The following is a 21,699-nucleotide window of genomic DNA, read 5'->3' on the forward strand; positions in this document are numbered from 1 at the left end:
TATTGATTGATAACCAAAGCTTTTTGCTATTGATTGATAACCAAAGCTTTTTGCTATTGATTGATAACCAAAGCTTTCAGTTTGCTATTGATATGAGGTAGAGATTATTTGGCTTTGCCTCATGAGAAAATTCCATTTTATTTTTCTTTTGCTTTCTGTGTGTTTTAACTGGAATTGTACAGCAGTACAAAGGTTGCTACAAAATGGGCCAAGTATTCTGTGAAGGATGAAAAGACATCTAATCCTATTTCAGTACCATTTTTTTCTTCTGTAGTTCCCTGTTGGTATTAGCGTATGTTTTCTTTAAATTATGCTCGTCCTCCACAGCTTTCCATCTCTCACAAATTGCAGCACTTAAAGCATATCAAGTGCAACAAGTTTGCTTTAAATGGTAGAAATTATAGAAAGAAATCAATTCAAGTAGCAGTTGAAAATCAAACGTAATTGGTTGACATAAATAAATATGCATTAAGGGTTAGGTATATGAAATACAATTTTAGAGAGTATAAATTGAAAAAGAGAAGAAGCAGTCGAATAAAGGAGATATATTACTTTACTGTATTGAGAATTTACTAAATGTTACAAATTATTGTGTACTAGAGGGCATTTATATGACAGGGACCAAACAAAATTTCCCATAAGAAGAGGTTTAGAAAGCCTTCAAGGAAATGAAAAATTTTAGGGAAACTAGTCTTGGAGCATTGAGTAAAACATGTGGGAAAATTGTATAGAATTGGAAATCACTCCTAACAGTAGTAATGTAATAGGAATAAATTATGCAAGATAATATGACAGGTATAGAGGTCCAAATTCCCCGCTGACAGTATAGTAGTACAATATAGAACTGTCGGAGGTAAGGTCTTGAAAAGTGATTATAAGAGAAATGTTTGATCTTTACGACAATGTAAATACATAAGTTTTATGTAAGAAAAATAAATAAGTTATACCAATTGTTTTTTAATCTAGAGTATTTAGTATTGTAAGTACTCAATTAGGTATTACAGAGGCTGAGGGTACCAGAAAGACGTAGAAAAAAGTAGTACTGTATTGTATAAGGTCTAAAGAAAAGGTGGTGATAGGTATACAGTATAGGCAGAATTTTAGTGTTGGTATTCTTCAAGGGTTACTTCAACTCTTCATTCATTGATTTTGAAATGTTTTATATTTTTTTTTATTTACTATTCCCTTTCCTCACTGAGCTACTTTCCCTGTTGGAGCCCTTGGGTTTGTAGCATTCTGCTTTTCCAACCAGGGTTGTAAATTGGCTAGTCATAATAATAATAATAATAATACTATAACTTGATTATCGACAGAAAGGGCAACAAGGGGAGTGCAAATAAGACCAGTGTGAATTTAGTTCTTTCCTAAACTCATAGCCTAACAATGTCTAGACTATGCAGACATACTGTACATTAAGTTGATACGTACATATAGAATCCTAAGAAATAAGCATTCTACAGGGTGTTTCAAAATTTTTTAAATAATTTGAGATGTAAATATCACAGAAACTACATGATCAAGGCAAATGAAACTAAACAGGCTTAATGCTGAACATCATAAGAATCCTTCCTCCAAATCTGAATGAGATATTCACAGGCATGTGGATTCCATGAACAATTTAACAAATGTCCAATATGCGCACTGCTTGAGACACGGCACACGTCAAGTCGGTAGTCCAGTTCCTCCCGGATCCTTTTGCCGTGTCTCAAGCGGTGCACACATTGAACATTTGTGAAATCGTTCATGGAATCCACATGCCTTTGAATATCTCATTCAGATTTGGAGGAAACATCTTATGATGTTCAGCATCAAAATTTTAATCAACCAAACTCAATAAAGGGGTTCAATGGTGATTTGATGAAGGAAAGACTATAACTAAACTCAAAAATATTAGACAACAGCACCAGCAGCCACTATAGGACCTGAAGCCCAGTAATCTTGATAAATAAACCAGGATTCTTTAAGATAATGTTTAGCAAATACCAACTTTGTACACTACTGAACTGCCACCAAACCCTTTCCAAAGAAAAATTTCTGCAAAAATTTAAGGATGTAGCAGCACTTCTAATATCATGATACATAACCTTCAAGGCTTTCATTACACTTAGATTCAATTTTTTGTGAACATCCAAGACCAAACTTTTAACAAGAAATGACATTGCATTTTAGCACAAGGGATGATTTGGAATTCTAATCCCACGAAATAAATAAGGAACTCTGCCTCTAAGGTTTGTAGTTTTGTGGCAAACAATAAGCAAACTGTTAGTCTTGAAGTCTATAACATATAACAAGATTAGGATCAGTCAGAATTTTTAAATATTAAACTTAGCCGGTGAATATATAAATAGCTGACGTCTCCGACGGTCGACAGATTCCAAACACTCGCGAGCGATCGCCATGAAGGCTGCCGGGTGTGCCCACCAGCGCCGACTATCGGCCAGATACCGCATATACTTCTCAACCAAACCAGTTCTTCTCTGTCGGTGTTACAGACAACACTGGTTCCGCTCGCGCTTGACCTCGAGTTTTCTACCGATTGGTGAAGTACTTGGTTTTGGTTTTATTGCTTTCGCCGTGTTGGATTATTCAATACTATCTTCAAAAGAAATGCTTTTGAAAGGAGAGGAAAAGTTTTTTGCCCTTGCTTTTTTAATCTCGCTCTGGTTTTTCCATAGAGAAAAGATGGCCGACCCTTCCCTCAGTGTACGGAAGTGTGTTAAAGGCTTTTAGTAATTATTTTATCACTTTATAAATTATTGTTGATATTTATAGATTTACCTCTATATATTTTATATCTCACCCGCCTTTATTAGGCCTCTTCGATTATCTTTCCATTTATACTAAACACCGAGATAAATTTTATGTTTTTGTTTATAAGCGGCCTTTGCCTTTTTTTTGTAGGCGGTCCTGACTTGGAAAACGAAGTTAAACAACGTTGAGCCCATTCAACTTTTATTTTTGTTTAGATTGATGAGATGAATATTTTTAGAAAATATTTTAAGAAATTTATTCTTTGAATAGTCTTCGTGCTGTTTTTCAAAGATGAACTAACGTTTGGTTTATTTATGCTACGCAGTTTGCGCTCTATCGTTACGATAGAGAAAGAGAGAATGATGGTTTCACTTTGCAGAAAGAGTAAATCGATTTTGACGTTTTGTTCATTCTTCTTACAAACTGAAGTTTTTTAGATACTAATTTAAAGGAACATGTTAATTTTCAATTTCTTAGTCCTTTTAGTTTTTTCCTTTAGTCAAATAACCTGTTATTGACGAAGAGTGAGTGAGCCATTCTCTTGTGAGTGACAAGAGAGAGAGAGAGAGAGAGAGAGAAAGAGAGAACGATCCGATCTTTATTCTCGTCCCAAGTCTCTGTACAAGGAGTTTGGGAGCGAGTAACGTTGTTCTCGATTCAGATTTTTACTCTCGTCCCAAGTCTCTGTACGGGGAGAGAGGATAAAACGTTTTAGTTTTTATTCTCATCCCAAGGCACTGTATGGTGAGAGATTGAAAATGTAGTCCTAGTGAACTAGTTTTAGTCTCCTCCCCAGTCACTGATCCTTTTAACTTTATATATTTCCGTTTTATTCGATATATATGTATATGTTTATTAATTTTTGCATGTGTGTTTCATTTTGTACTAGTACTTACATTATACGACATATTTCGCAATTCTAACCTTTTGATTTAAGGGAGAATTGCGTGCTTCAGGTAGAAATCAGCTTTATTCATGTCTAATGTGAAATTATTAAAAAATGCGATATCAGTGAAGAAAGTTCAGTGTTGCGGAGGGTTCGTTTGTTCGTGCTTGTCGCTTGCTTAGTCCGAGACCTCTTTCAGGCTCCCCTGCACCAGGGAGAAGGAATGTCGTAGGACCTAAGGGAGTGAGAGGTGTAAACCAACGAACAGACGTTCCCTCAAAGGTATCAGACGTTGCTCGTCAAGCACGTCCTTGCCATAAGACAGGAGAGACGAAGTTTCTCCTCGTCTTCCGATGATTCGTCTCTTTAAAAACCTGGGCGTAAGGTTTCGAGACAGTTGAAACGTTTATTAGTTCCTTCAGAACAGGTTCAACGTCCTAGCTGTAGTCATCATGAGAGTCCCGTTCATAGTGATGACGTTCATGTACAGACGTTTCTGCCACAGACTCGGCGTGACGTTGAGCGGTAGACACCGTAGACACGACGTGACGTCGAGTGTCAGTCACCGTAGTCACGATATAGCATCGATCAGCAGTCACCGCTGTTACTACGTGACGTTTGAACGTCAGCCACCGCAGTCACAGGTTGATCCGAAGTTAAGTGTTTTGCAAGATATGCTGTTAAAGCTTTCTTCTTTAATAGAAGCTTACGATCCTGTTCCTGTGCGAAAGGATCCTTTGCTTTTTGTACGTCACGGTTCTGGGATACATGATTCAGGTCTTCAACCTTCTAAACGAGCTTTGTTACGTCACTCTGACGTTATCCCTAGTGACAGCTTTGCTGTTAAACGAGATGCGGAGCATAAATCTCGATGTAACTTTGATCGCTTTGAACGTCAGCCACCGCAGTCACAGCGTGACGTTGAGCTGCAGACACCGCAGACACGACGTGACGTTGAGCGGTAGACACCGTAGACATGACGTGACGTCGAGGGTCAGTCACCGTAGTCACGATATAGCATCGAACAGCAGTCACCGCTGTTACTACGGGACGTTTGAACGTCAGTCACTTCTGTCACGACGTGTAGTAGAATAACATTCTCTGCAGTCACAACGTGACATCGACCCTCCAACTTTAACTTCTGTTCATATACAAGTTGATGTAGCCTGTCAGGCTTTTCCTTCACGTCATTCTGGATATAAATCTCCTTCTCGCAAGACTTTAGATTTATCAGATGATGTGCCTTCTGAAGAAGTTGATGACCCCCTTTCAACTAATGTACCTTTGGGGAGTCATTCAGAAGAGGAGTAACCTAGGGTGGTCCAACAATCCCTTGTTTTATAATTATGAATTTCTTTAGGGAAATTTTGTCCTACTCGTTTTGTAACGGCTGCTCCGCCGTCTGAGTTTACTCTTGGCATGACTTTCTTCGACTCCTACATTTACGAAGTCAGTTCTCTCTTGTTCTTCCAAGAGAGCCATGCTCTTACTGGGAGACTGGTTGGAATCCAGGAGAAGTTTAAGAAAGACTGCTTTTGCTTTTCCTCCTTCTTAATTAGCTTCTCGCTCGAGCGTCTGGTGTGACACAGGAGAAGTTCTCGGTTGGGGAGTACCTGCCTCTGCCCAGGGAGACTTCTTAAGCCTAGTGGACTCTCCTCGTCGTCTAGCCATGAGACGCTCCAAGATTTTATGGTCTGCTTCAGAGCTAGACCATCTCCTGTTAGGAGTTTTTTCGAGCGTTTGAAGTATTTATTTGTTGGATTGGTCCCTGGGAGCCTTAAGTAAGAAGGTCTCTCCAGCTGTCAATGTATTGCTGTACAATTATGTCATGCATGAACAAGGCTATCAGGGATGGCTCCAATGAGCTGGCAGCCACGTTCACTGCAGGAGTACTTAAGATGTAAGTGCGCTCAATGTGTTCATTGTCAAGACAAAGTTCACGATGAAGACTACCAAATCTGTCTTGGCAGCAGTAAGGGAAGGCGACTGGATGGTCTCTCTCGACCTTCAGGATGCATACTTCCACATCCCGATTCATCCAAACTTTCAACAACATCTGAGGTTTGTGGACGAGAAAGTAGTGTACCAATTTCGAGTACTGTGCTTCGGCCTCATTCCTGCTCCTCTTGTTTTTACAAGGCTCTTGCAAAATGTAGCAAGCTTTCTAAATTTTTTGAGGATTCAGAGCCTCCCTTTATTTTGACGACTGGCTAATCAGGGCGTCGTCATTAAATCGCTGTCTGGAGAGCCTCTAATGGACATTAGACCTAACCAAGGAGCTAGGTCTCGTAGTGAACGTAGAGAAGTCGTAACTTACAGTACTCCATCCCAGACTATTCTTTATTTGGGGATGGAGATACAGTGTCGAATTTTTCGGGCCTTTTCGTCTCCCACAAGAATGGAACAAGCTCTGTTAAAAGTCCGTCACTTGCAAGAGAAAAACAGTTGCTCTGTAAGAGTTTGAACGAGCCTCATGGGAACTCTTTCATCGCTGGAGTAGTTTATCTCTCTGGGGAGACTCAACCTTTGCCCTCTCCAATTTCACCTAAACCATTGGAACAAGGAGAAGGGCTTAGAGAGTATCTCTTTCCCAATCTCCAACTCAGTCTAGACATGTCTGACTTGGTGGGACAGTAACATCAGACTTCGAGAAGGTCTTTCTCTTGCGATCAAGAACCCAAACCATGTGTTGTATTCAGATGCATCGGATTTGGGTTAGGGAGCTCTACTGGACAGTCTGGAATGCTCGGGTCTTTGGTCCACGGATCAGAAGGAACTCCATTTAAGGCAAGTAACATCTCTCTTTTGACGAGATTTGTGCAAGGAGAAATGAATGTCTTAGCGGATTGCCTCAGCAGAAGAGGACAAGTCATCTCCATGGAGTGGACGTTGCACAAGACTGTGTGCGAGAAGCTATGGATGACATGGGGTCGACCCCCCATAGATCTTTTTGCGACTTAACTAACAAAGAGGCTCTCGACTTACTGCTCTCCAGTTCCAGATCCAGAGGCAGCCCACATAGACGCTTTCCTGCTGGACTGGTCTCACCTGGACGTTTATGCCTTTCCACCTTTCAAGATCCTAAACAAGGTGCTGCAGAAGTTCGCCTCTCACGAAGGGACCAGGTTGACGTTGGTTGCTCCCCTCTAGCCCGCGAGAGAGTGGTTCACAGAGGTACTTCTATGGCTGGTAGACGTTCCAAGAAGTCTGCCGTTGTGGATGGATCTCTTGCGACAGCCTCACATAAAGAGATTTCATCAAAGCCTCCCCGCGCTTCGTCTAACTGCCTTCAGACTATCGAAAGACTCTCTAGAGCTCGAGGGTTTTCGAAGGAGGCAGCTAGAGCGATCGCGAGGGCTAGAAGATCCTCTACCATCAGGATCTATCAGTCGAAATGGGAGGTATTTAGAGATTGGTGCAAGTCCTCCTCTATTTCCTCTTCCAGTGCCTCTGTAGCGCAGATTGCGGATTTTCTGCTTTATCTGAGAAACGGTCGCTCCCTTTCTGCATCCACCATTAAAGGCTACAGAAGCATGTTAGCTTCTGTTTTCAGGCATAGGGGTTTGGATCTTTCTAATAACAAAGATCTCCAAGACCTGCTTAAGTCTTTCGAGACTTCCAAGGAGCGTCATATTTCGACTCCTGCTTGGAACTTGGACGTGGTCCTACAGTTCCTTATGTCAGACAGGTTTGAACCATTAAATTCAGCCTCCCTGAAGGATCTTACCCTCAAGACACTTTTTTTTGGTGAGCTTAGCTTCGGCTAAAAGGGTTACTGAGATACATGCTTTTAGCAAGAACATCGGCTTCTCCGCTAATAAAGCAGTATGTTCTCTTCAACTTGGTTTTTTGGTCAAGAATGAACTTCCGTCTCGTCCTTGGCCTAAATCATTTGAAATCCCCAGTCTTTCTGAGATTGTGGGGAATGAAGTTGAAAGAGTGCTGTGCCCCGTTAGAGCTCTTAAATTTTATTTATCCAGAACTAAACCGCTACGAGGTTGTTCAGAGGCTTTATGGTGCTCCGTTAAAAAGCCCTCTCTGCCCATGTCTAAGAATGCCTTGTCTTATTTTATTAGACTTTTGATTCGGGAGGCGCACACTCATTTAAGTGAGAAGGATCGTAATTTACTTAAAGTCAAGGCTCATGAAGTTAGAGCGATAGCAACTTCAGTAGCGTTCAAGCAAAATAGATCCATTAAAAGTACAGTATTATGGACGCGACCTTTTGGAGAAGCAAGTCGGTATTCGCTTCATATTACTTGAAAGATGTCCAGACTCTTTATGAGGACTGTTACACACTGGGACCATTCGTAGCAGCGAGTGCAGTAGTGGGTGAAGGCTCTACCACTACATTCCCTTAATCCCAATATCCTTTTAATCTACTCTTGAAATTTTTAATCTTGTTTTGGGTTGTACGGGAGACTAAGAAGTCTTTCGCAATCTTTTTTATTTGGCGGGTGGTCAAAATATTGTTTCTTGAGAGCGCCCAGATTAAGGGTATTGATGAGGTCCTGTTATAAGGGTGTTCACCCTGGATATAGCAGCTCCTGGGAGTCTTTAAGCATCCTAAGAGGATCGCTGGGCTTCGTGAGGATAGCGGACTAATGAGGCAGAGTAATCATCAGAGTCAGCTTCCTTACCAGGTACCTATACTTAAGTTTGTTTTTTGAATATTTGTCAAAAAAACTTTAGCATATACGCCTTTATTGTTTTAATACTGGTCTCTACCCACCACCATGGGTGTGAATCAGCTATTTATATATTCACCGGCTAAGTTTAATATATAAAAATGATATTTTCATTATAAAATAAATTTTTGAATATACTTACCCGGTGAATATATAATAATAAAGGCCCTCCCTTCCTCCCCGATAGAGACCCTACGGACTGAGAAGAACTGGTTTGGTTGAGAAGTATATGCGGTATCTGGCCGATAGTCGGCGCTGGTGGGCACACCCGGCAGCCTTCATGGCGATCGCTCGCGAGTTTTTGGAATCTGTCGACCGTCGGAGACGTCAGCTATTTATATATTCACCAGGTAAGTATATTCAAAAATTTATTTTATAATGAAAATATCATTTTTGTGTTAAGGAAAACTTGAAGCTCTAAACGAGAACTTGAATTACCAACCTTTGTTTGCATTTGAGACATTTTATCGACTATCCAAAACATGGGACAATTGAGGTATGTAAACTGTCATGGATGTATCCCTCTTCTTAGAATATTTAGAATAAGCAGCATCAGAACTAACCTAGGGCAACTCATTCGGATACTTTTTAACAATAAGTTTCTATAAAGCCTGAAAAGGAGATACCTCATCACAGTCAGGCTCTACCTCTGTGCTTTCTTCATCCTCATCTTCCTGTTCAGAAAGATGAATTGAGACATTTGTTTTTCAAGGGACTTGTTTTTGCAGGTCAGCTACTAAACTAGCGCTTACATTTACCTAGTGGCTGAGTTTGCAATCAAACAATGTGCACTGCCCTCCAAAATTTGATGCAACCAATTTCTTTAGCCAAAACTTTATCAAATAGATTTTGCTCTAAGGGAATCATGCGATATGTCAGGCCATCCACATATGAAATACAAGGTTGTTTTAGAGCGTTTATTTCAGCGATTGGAGTGGTATTAGGATCCAAACTACCAGCTTTTCACATGTTTGACTGCAGGTATTTTTGGAGAGTCCATAATGTCAAACTGTATTGTTTTCGTTATACCAAACTTGCCTTTTACTCAAAATTTAGAGCAGCCATCATCAAACAGGTATAGAATCTCCAACTTCGTGGCCAGAGGCCACACAGTTTTCTGTCTAAAGAAGTGGTGTTTCCCTCACCACACAGACAAAAACACTCATCAGAAATAAAACCTCCCTCCAGAAAAATATAGGGATGTGCTTAACAAGAAAGCAATACCATAGGTCCGAGAACAGTTCATAGGTCTCAAAAGAAGTTTTCTGCAAATTTCCCATCACTCCACCTCTACTCACGTACCCTTAAAACACCTTTATAAAATAAGCTAGTTGGCAGAAAACATTTTCATTAAGCCAGTCAGATTAAACATACAATGCTTAGCTACTTCACCTGGCTAAGCAGAGGTATTTTTTTCACTCCCATGAACAAAAGTTTGATCTTTGCTTCGCAGATCATCTTCATGTGCACTTTGACGTAATGCACGGTTGTCACTTAGTACTGAACAGTTGTGTGTATATAAAAAGAGTGTAGTTGAGTGTAGCACAGATAGGAGAAGTGGAATTAAATGAGTGGTTACTGTAATGAAAGACACTGTAACTACGTGCAAAATGTGAGGCACCTGGATGTCACTGTATGCAGATACTGTACCCAGTTCTAACAGCTGAATCAACAAAAGAAGTCTTAGAAATGCTAGAAAATGGAGGATTGGAATGATTAAGTACAGATTGTAAATAAATTTAAGCAAAACAACAATTATGGAGACTGAAAAGGAAGCAAAGAAGAAAGTAAGTTAGCCTTGTGGATAGTGTGAGAAGTGGTAGGATAAAAGTTAGACCATGAATCAAATGTAACGATCGATTCACAAAAGTTGTGGATTGCAGTGTTTAATATGTGGCCCCAAGACTATATAATAAGCTCCCACGAAACATTCGAATGATTGAAGACATTAAGGCTTTCAAGAGGAAACTGAAGACTTTTTTTATTTAATGAGTCTTTTGACAGTGACGATTTAACAGTAAATGAACAATACGCGATATGAAACGTTAAATACTCTGAACGAACAAGGTAAAACAACAGTGGAGGTCCTGTAGAGAGTGGGGTTCCCCTGCTGTATGGGACCGGAAAAGCAGCCATCAAAGTAAAGTAAAGTAAATGTAGTAAGGGGTTTTCAAAGGCCGACACAAGAAGAGCTGATAGTGATGACGTAAATGGGAAAGACATTGGTTTGTCAGAAGATAATTAAGTTTTTCAATATTAAACTTACCCGATAATCATGTAGCTGTCAACTCCGTTGCCCGACAGAATTCTATGGAGGGATACGCCAGCTATCACAATACTAGAAGGGGGTGTACTTACCAGCGCCACCTGTGGCCAGGTACTCAATCATTTGTTGTTGACACCTCCTCAATTATTCCTCTGTCGTGCTTCCGGCTAGACGTTCTGGGATACGCTCATGGTCTTCGAGTCTATTCATGGATATTTGGTGAAGTATTCTCTTAGATTAACGGCTGTCGCATACTGGAATCCTTTTTATATTAGCTAGATAGCTTTTATATAAATACTGATTAACGGTTAATGAATTTTTGCTTGTTTTTGGATCACCCTTTGACTAACTCTTTGAAACAAGATGTCTGACGTTTCGCAAGCTCCCTCCCATAGACGATGTAGGTCTTGCAATAGGCGTATTCCGAAGGCCTCGGTAGATCCTCACACCGCTTGTTCTGACTGTAGGGACAGGCCCTGTCTATTAGAAAATCGGTGTGAGGAGTGCGCCGGACTTTCGGAATAGGATTTTGTACGTCTTTTAAAATATTCATCTAAGTTAGAGAGAACTAGAGTTAGGAGAAGTTCTTCTCACTCTTCTATGTTTTCCTCACCTCATGATCCCCTACCTTTTCCTACCCCTGTAGTGGCTACCCCCGAACCTACTGTGTGCCCTCCGCCTGATATGTCAACTGTTTTGCGTGCTATTCAGGCTTTAGGAGATAAAGTAGAATCAGTGGTAAGTGACCATAAGTCTCTGATGGCCGAGGTTAAAGAACTGAAGGTCAAGAGTGCAGTGGGTGGAAATAGTGCCAGTGCTGTGACGAGTGCTAGTGTCTGTGCAGTGCCAAGTGCTAGTGGTGCCAGTGTGGTGCGTGAGGATTTTTCTGTGCGAGCCAGTCGTCCTCCCAGTCCGGGACCTCTTGCAAGCTCCCATGCCCAGGGGAGAAGCAATGTCGAAGGGCTTAAGGGTTCGACAGGCCTTGTTAGGCGCACAGAATTATCCTCGGTGGTTGCGGGCGTGTCTTCCTTAGACCGTCACTCCCACTTGCAGACGATTGAGCCCGTCTTCTCGTCCGCTGATCTTCATGCAGGGAAGAAACGTTGGTCTCAGGTCTCGAGACCGCTTAAACGTAGAGTTCAGTCAGCGAGTGCTCAGCCAGGTTGTAGTCATTGGCTCAGCTCCGACTCGCCTCAGTCATCGGTCGACTGTACTCCGCCCAAGAGGAGTAAGGTTCTGCCTATACAGACCCCGACTGTGACTTTACCTCAGTCTGTTATCGTTTCTGCCGACCCCAAGTGGACCCTGCTTCAGTCCATGCAAGCTCAGCTTTCGGACTTGATGCGTGAGTGTCGGGCTGAGAGTGTTGCACCTCCTCCTCCGCCTACACTCCCTCCACCTGTTCTCGCTCCGCCTGTGCTCGCCCAGCCTGCACCTGCTCCGCCTGTGCTCGCCCAGCCTGCACCTGCTCCGCCTGGTCGCAGCACCATCTGCCAGGCGTACGATGTTGAGCCACTTTCGGAGTTTGCTGTTCACAGTGTTGTTCAGCCTCAGCCTTCTTTAAGGCAACCCTTGCTTTGGGATCAGGAGAGTTATTCCACTCTTCCTCCTCCTCCCCTTGCTGCTCCACCAGTGGTGCAACTCTCGGTTGGGGTACAACAACCTCTCCCCTCCGTGAGTCTGTCTGCTCAACCATCGCTGCAGCGAGCTCAACCCTCATCTAGGCAAGCTCCTCTACACCATGGACTTGCGCCTCAGGAGCCTCAGCTTGCGAGAACTTTACCTTGTTCTGCGCAGCCTCAACCTTCTCATGCTCCACTCATCTCACAGGAACAGGAACGGACTACTCCGCCTCCGTCCTCCGCTCAGCTTGTGCAATCCTTGGGTTCAACTCTTGCTAGGAGTCAACCTCCTTCACCCATGCGCCTGCCTTCTGCTCCGTCTGTTGTTCAGTCTATGCAGTCTGAGCCTCAGGTTTTCCCTCAAGATGAGGAAACCTCTGTTATTGTTCCTACCCGTTCTGACTCTGCGGTTCAGCATTCTGGTCCTATTGCTTCGCTACCCTCTGCTGATGAAGTATCGGATGATGAGGAGGCACACCTTGATCCCTCATCAGACGTGGAGGAGTCTAAGCTTTCTCCATTGTCTATTGATTTTCGAAAGGTCTTGGCTCTCCTCAGGGAGCTTTACCCTGACCACTTCGTCTCTGCTGTTCCCCGCTCTCCTCCATCTGAGTTTTCGCTAGGCGTACAACAAGCTAAGTCGAACTATACTAAGCTTGTCCTAGCTAGATCCTCCAAGAGGGCTTTAAGGATCTTAGGGGAGTGGCTTCAGTCTAAACAACACCTGGGCAAGACTTCCTTCATGTTCCCTCCAACGAAGCTCGCTTCGAAAGGTTGCGTTTGGTATGCCACAGGGGAAGCACCAGGCTTGGGAGTACCTGCCTCTGCCCAGGCTGACTTCTCAAGTCTGGTGGACTCGCCTAGGAGGACTGCGATGAGACGCTCGAAGGTTTGTTGGACCTTCTCAGACCTGGATCATCTTCTGAAAGGGTTGTTCAGAGCTTTCGAAATGTTCAACTTTCTCGACTGGTGCCTGGGAGCCCTCAGCAAGAAAACATCTCCTGCGGACAAAGACTCTGCCATGCTAATTATGTCCTGCATGGATAAGGCTATCAGGGATGGATCGGGTGAGCTAGCGTCGTTATTTGTATCAGGGGTGTTGAAGAAAAGGGAACAACTGTGTACCTTCCTCTCAGCCAGCATTACACCGTGCCAGCGGTCACAGCTCCTTTTTGCTCCACTCTCAAAGTTCCTCTTTCCCGAGGAGCTAGTTAAGGACTTGTCGGCTGCCCTGATACAGAAGGACACGCACGATCTTGTAGCCTCATCGGCTCGTAAGTCTAAGGTTACCACCTCTGTCCCCAAGACTTATCGCTCCCCAGTGGCTGATACCCCGGCCACTAGGTTCATACCGCCCTTTCGTGGTAGAGCCCCCAGCCGAGGAAGCTCCCGTCCAGACTCTCACAGGGGCAAGTCTAGGAAAGGACCCAGGACATCTAAGGGAAAGCACTGACTCTCAGATTCTCCAGACAACAGTAGGAGCCAGACTCAAGATCTTCTGGCAAGCCTGGGAGAAGAGAGGTGCAGACGCACAGTCTGTCAGTTGGCTGAGGTACGGTTACAGGATTCCATTCTGCCTCAAACCGCCTCTGACCACATCGCCCATCAACCTCTCTCCCAACTACAAAGAAGAGGACAAGAGGCTAGCATTGCAACAGGAGGTGTCGCTACTTGTGCAGAAGGCAGTGGTTATAGTCCGGGACCATCAATCCCCGGGCTTCTACAACCGTCTCTTTCTTGTAGCCAAAAAGACAGGAGGTTGGAGACCGGTGCTGGACGTCAGCTCTCTCAACGAGTATGTCACCAAGCAGACGTTCACAATGGAGACGACCAAGTCGGTCTTAGCAGCGGTCAGACAGGAGGACTGGATGGTCTCGTTGGACTTGAAAGATGCATACTTTCACGTTCCCATTCATCCAGACTCCCAACCTTTCCTGAGATTCGTTTTCGGAAAGGTTGTCTATCAGTTCCAAGCCCTGTGTTTTGGCCTAAGCACAGCTCCTATGGTCTTTACTCATCTGATGAGGAATGTAGCGAAATTCCTGCACTTATCGAACATCAGAGCCTCCCTCTACCTAGACGACTGGCTGTTGAGAGCCTCCACGAGTCGTCGTTGTCTGGAGAACCTCTCTTGGACTTTAGATCTAATCAGAGACCTAGGTCTATTAGTCAATATAGAGAAATCTCAACTCATTCCCTCCCAATCCATTGTGTACCTGGGAATGGAGATTCAGAGTCGGGATTTTCGGGCTTTTCCATCGGCCCCCAGGATAAACCAAGCCCTAGAGTGCATCATGAGCATGCTGAAGAGGAGCAATTGCTCAGTGAGACAGTGGATGAGTCTCACAGGGACCCTCTCATCTCTGGCCCTGATTGTCGAGCTAGGGAGACTCCACCTCCGCCCTCTTCAATTCCATCTTGCAGCTCATTGGGACAAGGGCTCGACTCTAGAAGCAGTCTCTATCCCTATCAACCAAGAGATGAAGACCACTCTCCGGTGGTGGAAGCACAATCTCCTTCTCAAGGAGGGTCTATCATTGGCCATCCAGACCCCCCATCTTCATCTCTTCTCGGATGCATCGGACTCGGGCTGGGGTGCGACCTTGGACGGACGGGAATGCTCAGGAGTATGGAACAAGGAACAAGGATTACTCCACATCAACTGCAAGGAACTGTTAGCAGTTCATCTTGCCCTGTTGAGCTTCAAGTCCCTCCTGCTAGGCAAAGTGGTGGAGGTGAATTCAGACAACACCACAGCCTTGGCTTACATCTCCAAGCAAGGAGGGACCCATTCGAGGAGCCTTTACGAGATCGCAAGGGACCTCCTCATTTGGTCAAGAGGTCTAAACCTCACACTGGTCACGAGGTTCATCCAGGGCGATATGAATGTTTCAGCGGATCGCCTCAGCAGAAGGAATCAGGTCATTCCCACGGAATGGACCCTCCACAAGAGTGTGTGCAACAGACTTTGGACCTTGTGGGGTCAACCTACCATAGATCTGTTTGCCACCTCCATCACCAAGAGACTTCCGCTTTATTGTTCCCCTGTTCCAGACCCTGCAGCGGTTCATGTGGATGCTTTTCTTCTGAACTGGTCCCATCTCGACCTGTACGCATTCCCTCCGTTCAAGATTATAAACAAAGTTCTGCAGAAATTCGTCTCGCACGAAGGGACACGGCTGACGCTGGTTGCTCCCCTTTGGCCTGCAAGAGAATGGTACACAGAGGTACTTCAATGGCTAGTCGACTTCCCCAGGACTCTACCTCTAAGAGTGGACCTTCTACGTCAACCACACGTAGACAGGTTGCACCCAAACCTCCACGCTCTTCGACTGACTGCCTTCAGACTGTCGAAAGATTCGCTAGAGCTAGAGGCTTTTCGAAGGAGGCAGCCAGTGCGATTGCCAGAGCTAGAAGAATTTCCACTCGTAGAGTCTACCAGTCTAAGTGGGAGGTCTTCCGAAGCTGGTGTAGAGCCAATTCAATATCCTCTACCAATACCTCTGTGATCCAAATAGCTGACTTCCTTCTTCATCTTAGGAATGAGAGATCCCTTTCAACACCTACGATTAAAGGGTATAGGAGCATGTTGGCCTCAGTCCTCCGCCACAGGGGTTTGGACCTGTCTTCCAACAAGGACCTTCAAGACATTCTCAAGTCTTTTGAGACGTCTAAAGAACGTCGTCTTTCCACTCCAGGCTGGAATCTAGACGTAGTCTTAAGGTTCCTTATGACATCTAGGTTCGAACCTCTCCAGTCAGCTTCCTTCAAGGATCTTACCCTCAAGACTGCTTTTCTCGTGTGCCTTGCAACAGCTAAGAGAGTCAGTGAGGTTCATGCCTTCAGCAAGAACATTGGTTTCACAACCGAATCAGCTACATGTTCTTTTCAGCTTGGATTCCTAGCAAAGAACGAGCTTCCTTCACGTCCTTGGCCTAGATCGTTCGAAATACCTAGCCTCTCCAACATGGTAGGTAACGAACTAGAGAGAGTTCTTTGCCCTGTCAGAGCTCTCAAATATTATCTGAAGAGGTCTAAACCTATTCGAGGACAGTCAGAAGCCTTATGGTGTGCCATCAAGAAACCCTCGAGACCCATGTCCAAGAATGGGCTTTCGTACTATATAAGGCTTCTGATCAGAGAAGCACATTCTCACTTAAAGGAGGAAGACCTTGCATTGCTGAAGGTAAGGACCCACGAAGTAAGAGCTGTAGCTACTTCGTTGGCCTTTAATAAAAACCGTTCTCTGCAGAGCATTATGGATGCAACCTATTGGAGGAGCAAGTCAGTGTTTGCATCATTTTATCTGAAAGATGTCCAGTCTCTTTACGAGAACTGCTACACCCTGGGACCATTCGTAGCAGCGAGTGCAGTAGTAGGTGAGGGCTCAGCCACTACATTCCCTTAATCCCATAACCTTTTTAACCTTTCTCTTGAATACTTTTATTGTTGTTTTTATGGTTGTTACGGTAGGCTAAGAAGCCTTCCGCATCCTTGGATTTGGCGGGTGGTCTATTCATTCTTGAGAAGCGCCTGGGTTAAAGGTTTGGTAGAGGTCCTTTAGTAGGGTTGCAACCCCTTGTACTTTGGCACCTTTGGGTTGATTCAGCCTCCAAGAGGAACGCTGCGCTCAGTAAGGAAGACGAACTGTAAATAAAAGGCAGAGTAACGGTTCTATTCGACTTCCTTACCAGGTACTTATTATTTCATTGTTATTTGAGATAACTGTTATATGAAATTTGGGATACTTAGCTATCCTTTAATCATGTACACTGGTTTTCACCCACCTCCCTGGGTGTGAATCAGCTACATGATTATCGGGTAAGTTTAATATTGAAAAATGTTATTTTTATTAATAAAATAAATTTTTGAATATACTTACCCGATAATCATGATTTAATCGACCCTCCCTTTCCTCCCCAGAGAGAACCAGTGGACCGAGGAATAATTGAGGAGGTGTCAACAACAAATGATTGAGTACCTGGCCACAGGTGGCGCTGGTAAGTACACCCCCTTCTAGTATTGTGATAGCTGGCGTATCCCTCCATAGAATTCTGTCGGGCAACGGAGTTGACAGCTACATGATTATCGGGTAAGTATATTCAAAAATTTATTTTATTAATAAAAATAACATATTTCAAAAATTGTAAAGGAAATCATGAGCCTCTTTTATACGTCAAACCAAACTAAATAGCAACCTAATGAAAATATCTGTACTGTACTGTAGTCTTTATAGCATCATAGTCTATTTAGGGTTTTTAGTCAGATGAGAAGGGTGTTTTTTCCTTCAATGTAACTGTAACAGATTTGTAAATGGACAGCTTGGGATTGACTAGCATCATCTTCGCCATAGTAATGATCTTTTTCCGATGCTTGGATTTACTGTCAGAAACTTCAGAAGGTGCAAAATATTTACTTGGTATTGTAGTGCTTGAAAGCAATTCGCAATTTCACCCAGAAATGCAAACATAAAAAAAACAAAGATGCAGAGCAATGCCGCATATGTATGCGCCAAATTAAACTTGGACGGCTTGGTATACTTGAAAGTGATCCTGTGGTCCAACTTCTAATCATCAACCAGGATACTGTTAAGTGTGCTTGTCTGGTTGAGTCTCCTCTACCAGCCAATAGTGTGCCTTGTAAGAAATCATCTGGGTAAGCTAGGCTACTCTCTTCACACTTCTCAAGTTTCGTTTTCCAAATAGACATGCAACTGTTTGTGTCACCTACAGGATATCATGCAATTTCTTCTTTCAAACAACCTAAACAAACTACTATATAGATTGTGTTCTTGCCGGTAAACCAAATTTATGTACAGTATATTTCTTTATTTGTGTAATTTAATTTATTAATTTTCAGGTCCGAAAATGACTACCTTAGTAAAAAAAAATTACAATTTGAAAAATAAAGTTTATCTGTCCTCAGAAACCCTCAATATAAAGAGGAGTCTGCAATATAGATTTATATATAATATATTTATAAATCAGCGATGTACTCAGGGAGTGATAGGTGAACTGCGATATTGTGAGGGACTACAGTTAATTGACTTGAAATTCTTTTATATGTGAAATTTATTGCTGATTACTTTTAGGCTGACCAACTTCTTGATCCACTCACTGGGCAATTGCTGTGCATCATTTGCAAACAAGAGGTGCAAGAGGACATGTCAGGAATGCCTCGTCACGATACTCGTCTTGTTCTTCAAAAATTCAATGAGCAGATGGAACCATTGTTCAATTTGCTCCGTGAGGTAGGATTCCGTAGGCTGATTAACTTTTTTTGCGAATTTCTTTATGGGGATGTATAGTGAAGTGATGTTAGCACCTTCTTTCAAAATAGTTTCATCAGAAAGTTTTCCCAGGTACAGTATTTGTATCTTTCTTCATCATAGTTATATGTCACACACAATTTTAGGAGATAGGAAAAGTATTGGCCAGAAAATGGATGCTTCTTTGTTTTAATAATAGCTCGAGATCTTTCAAGAAGTATGTGAAACTTTTTACAAAATCCTTAACACATAATTGTAGGTTACAGCATCATGAAGAAATTATCAGCAAATATAAAAGTCCAATATTAAAGCTAATTTCTGTATATTTGTAGTTTCCTTCCTGCCATTTATCTTCTTTAACACTGATTTTGGATTAGTGTCATTTATGAAAATGGACTATAACCTATTAAATATTCACCGCAATAGCTAACACTACAAACATGTGATAATACCTTAGTGAAAGATGCATTTGAAAAAGTTAATCTTTCTATATTATTCACTGCGTGACCCATTTATAATGGCAATTAGCAATTTTCTCTATGAATTTGCCTTACAGATTTTTGAGATGAGTCTGGAGTCATAACAATTAATATACTGTAATAATCTTTAACACTGCTTTGAAGTGTCAACTTTGAACCCTATGCTTTATATAAGTGTCTTGTGTAATTTACTGTTTTCAATATTAATCTTACCCGATGATCATGTAGCTGTCAACTCTGTTGCCCGACAGAAATCTACGGTCGGGATACGCCAGCGATCGCTATACAGGTGGGGGTGTACACAACAGCGCCATCTGTGAGCAGGTACTCAAGTACTTCTTGTCAACAAGAACTCAATTTTTCCTCTGTCGTGCCACCGGCTAGACCTACTTGGATACGCTGTTGATTCTGGAGTTATTGTTCACGATTTGGTGATGTATTTGCTCTAGAGTTTAGCCTTCGCTATTCAGGAAGCTTTATCATTAGCTTAGCAAGCTTTTGGAATTAATTTGATTTAATTATGGTGACGAAGAGAGTATGGACTCTCTTTCACTTTTAAATGGCCGACCCTTCCCTTAGACGGAAGTGTTGGTGTCGAAGAGAGTATAGACTCTCTTTCACTTTTTTTTTGACCCACCCTTCCCTTAGACGGAAGTGTGTTTAGGTTTTTGGTAATTTTGCTTAACAAAGTTATAGATTTATTTTATATCTCTCCGCCATTTATAGACCTTTCCTAATAGTAGGCGGTCCTTACTTGGAACCGAAGTTAATTAACATTGAGCCCGTCATATCGTTTTTCCTGTTAAGAATTTATGCTATTTTAATTTTAATGTTTTTGAAAGAATTTCTTTGATAGTCTCGTACTGTTTTCAAAGTTGAACTAACGTTTTGTTTAGTCTCCGCAGTTGTTGACGTTCAGAACGTTCAACTTGCGCTCTATCGTTACGATAGAGAGAGAGTATTTCACGGTTTCACGTTGCAGTAAGAGTAAACCGATTCTAGCGTTTCGTTCATTCTTTCTTAGCTTAAATGGTTTTAATTCTAATAAAGGAACTTTTTATTTGGGAAACCTTTCAGTTTTTTTTTTCCTTTAACAAATAATATGTTTTAACGGTATATATAATTGGGCTCATCTCTCAAGTTCTAAGTCAAGAGAGAGAGAGAGAGAGAGAGATAGAGACGGAGGGAGAGAGAGGAGGATAAACGTTTCGTTCAAGCGGGTAACGTTGTTCTCGTTTTTTGCTCTTCTCCCTAGTCGCTGTAGGGGAAGAAGGTAAAACGTTTCTAGAGTTTTATTCTTGTTCCCAGGCTTTATGCGGTGAGAGATTTTAAACGTAGTTTATTTGATCTAGTGTTTAGTCTCTTTTCCAGCCACTGAATTCTTTATCTTTCATTATGTTTTTCTGTTACATTGTAATACTGTTTTCGCAATTACTACCTTTTAATGAAGGATAGGATTGCGTGTTTCAGGTACAACCACTTAAAGTTTCGAGTTCAGTGAAATAAGTGCAAACAGAAAATCAAAAGTGATAAAGTGATATGCGCAAAGTGTTACAGTGTTGCGTTCGAGGGTTCGTCTGTTCGTGCCAGTTGTTCACCTAGTCCGATACCTCTTACAAGCTCCCAAGCCCAGGGGAGAAGTAATGTCGAAGGACTTATGGGTTCCTCAGGCCTTGATCGACGAACAGACGTTTCCCTCCGTGGTTTCGGGTGTATCTACACACGTTGCCGACGTGATCACCCCACCCACACAAAGACGAGAGAGCCCATTTATTCCTCGTCTGCGGAAGAGGTTTCTCGCAGAAACCATGGACCAAATCTTGCAGCTTTTAAGTGCAAGTCGGTCCCTTCCGCGCAAGTCCAACGGCCTAGGTGTAGCCACTGGGTCAGTTCGGACTTGCTGCAGTACGACAACTGCACACCTCCCAAGAGAGGCAAGGTGGTACCGCAACAGGCAGTAACTCCGTCTGTTGCCGCACCAGCTGTTTTAGACCCTCAGTCACAACGGACAGTAGCCCCGTTTGTTGTTGTCTTTCATAGACCCTAGTGGTCCATGCTGCAGACTATACAGTCTCAGCTTGCTCCTTCATGCAGGAGTATCATGCTGGAAGGTTGACAATGCACCTGTTAACCTACAACCCGCCGAGGTTGTGCGCTCAGCAGATACTGCGGCTGCCTGCTCCCACCCTCCACCTGTGAGAGCTCCACCACCGATGCGCAGTCCACCCTGCCAGACGCATGTTCTTGCTGCACCATCTGCTAACATGCGTGAGCTACCGCATCAGCAGTGGGAAGGTTCTGTAGAGCTGCCGGGTTCCAGCACTATGCGGCATTCTCCGCAGCCCATGCAGCATGCTCTGCATACCTTACAGCATGCTCCGCATACCATGCAGCATGAGCCGCATACCTTACAGCATGCTCCGCATACCATACCGCATGCTCCTCAACCCACCGCAGCCCCTCCCACGCACCAGCACTCTGCTTTTGTTGTTGCCAGCTCCCACACTCCGACTGCGGAGAAGGTTGACGATGCACCCGTGGGCCTACACCTCCCACGGTTGTGCGCCCGGCATGGCTTCCTGCTCTCACACTCTTGTTGTGAGAGCTCCTCCACCCATGCACAGTCAACCCTGCCAGATGTATGATGTCTCCCACACACAGAGCACTCCGTTGCCGTACGTGAGCTACCACAAGCTGCCGTGTTTTGACACGGTGTGTCAGCCTCTGCAACACACTGTG

The 21,699-nt window shown here is 43.2% G+C and overlaps 1 protein-coding gene across 1 annotated transcript in view; it reads left to right on the forward strand.

Annotated features, from left to right (window-relative positions):
• Positions 1–21,699, forward strand: part of TfIIEalpha (transcription factor IIEalpha) — a 51,589-nt gene that overhangs the window by 20,345 nt on the left and 9,545 nt on the right. The window contains exon 5 of the mRNA XM_068388693.1: positions 18,305–18,463. Within this exon, the coding sequence (XP_068244794.1) occupies positions 18,305–18,463 (159 nt within the window). The remainder of the gene's footprint in view (positions 1–18,304; positions 18,464–21,699) is intronic.

This window comes from Palaemon carinicauda, chromosome 15, assembly GCF_036898095.1.
Source record: "Palaemon carinicauda isolate YSFRI2023 chromosome 15, ASM3689809v2, whole genome shotgun sequence".
NCBI lineage: Eukaryota > Metazoa > Arthropoda > Malacostraca > Decapoda > Palaemonidae > Palaemon > Palaemon carinicauda.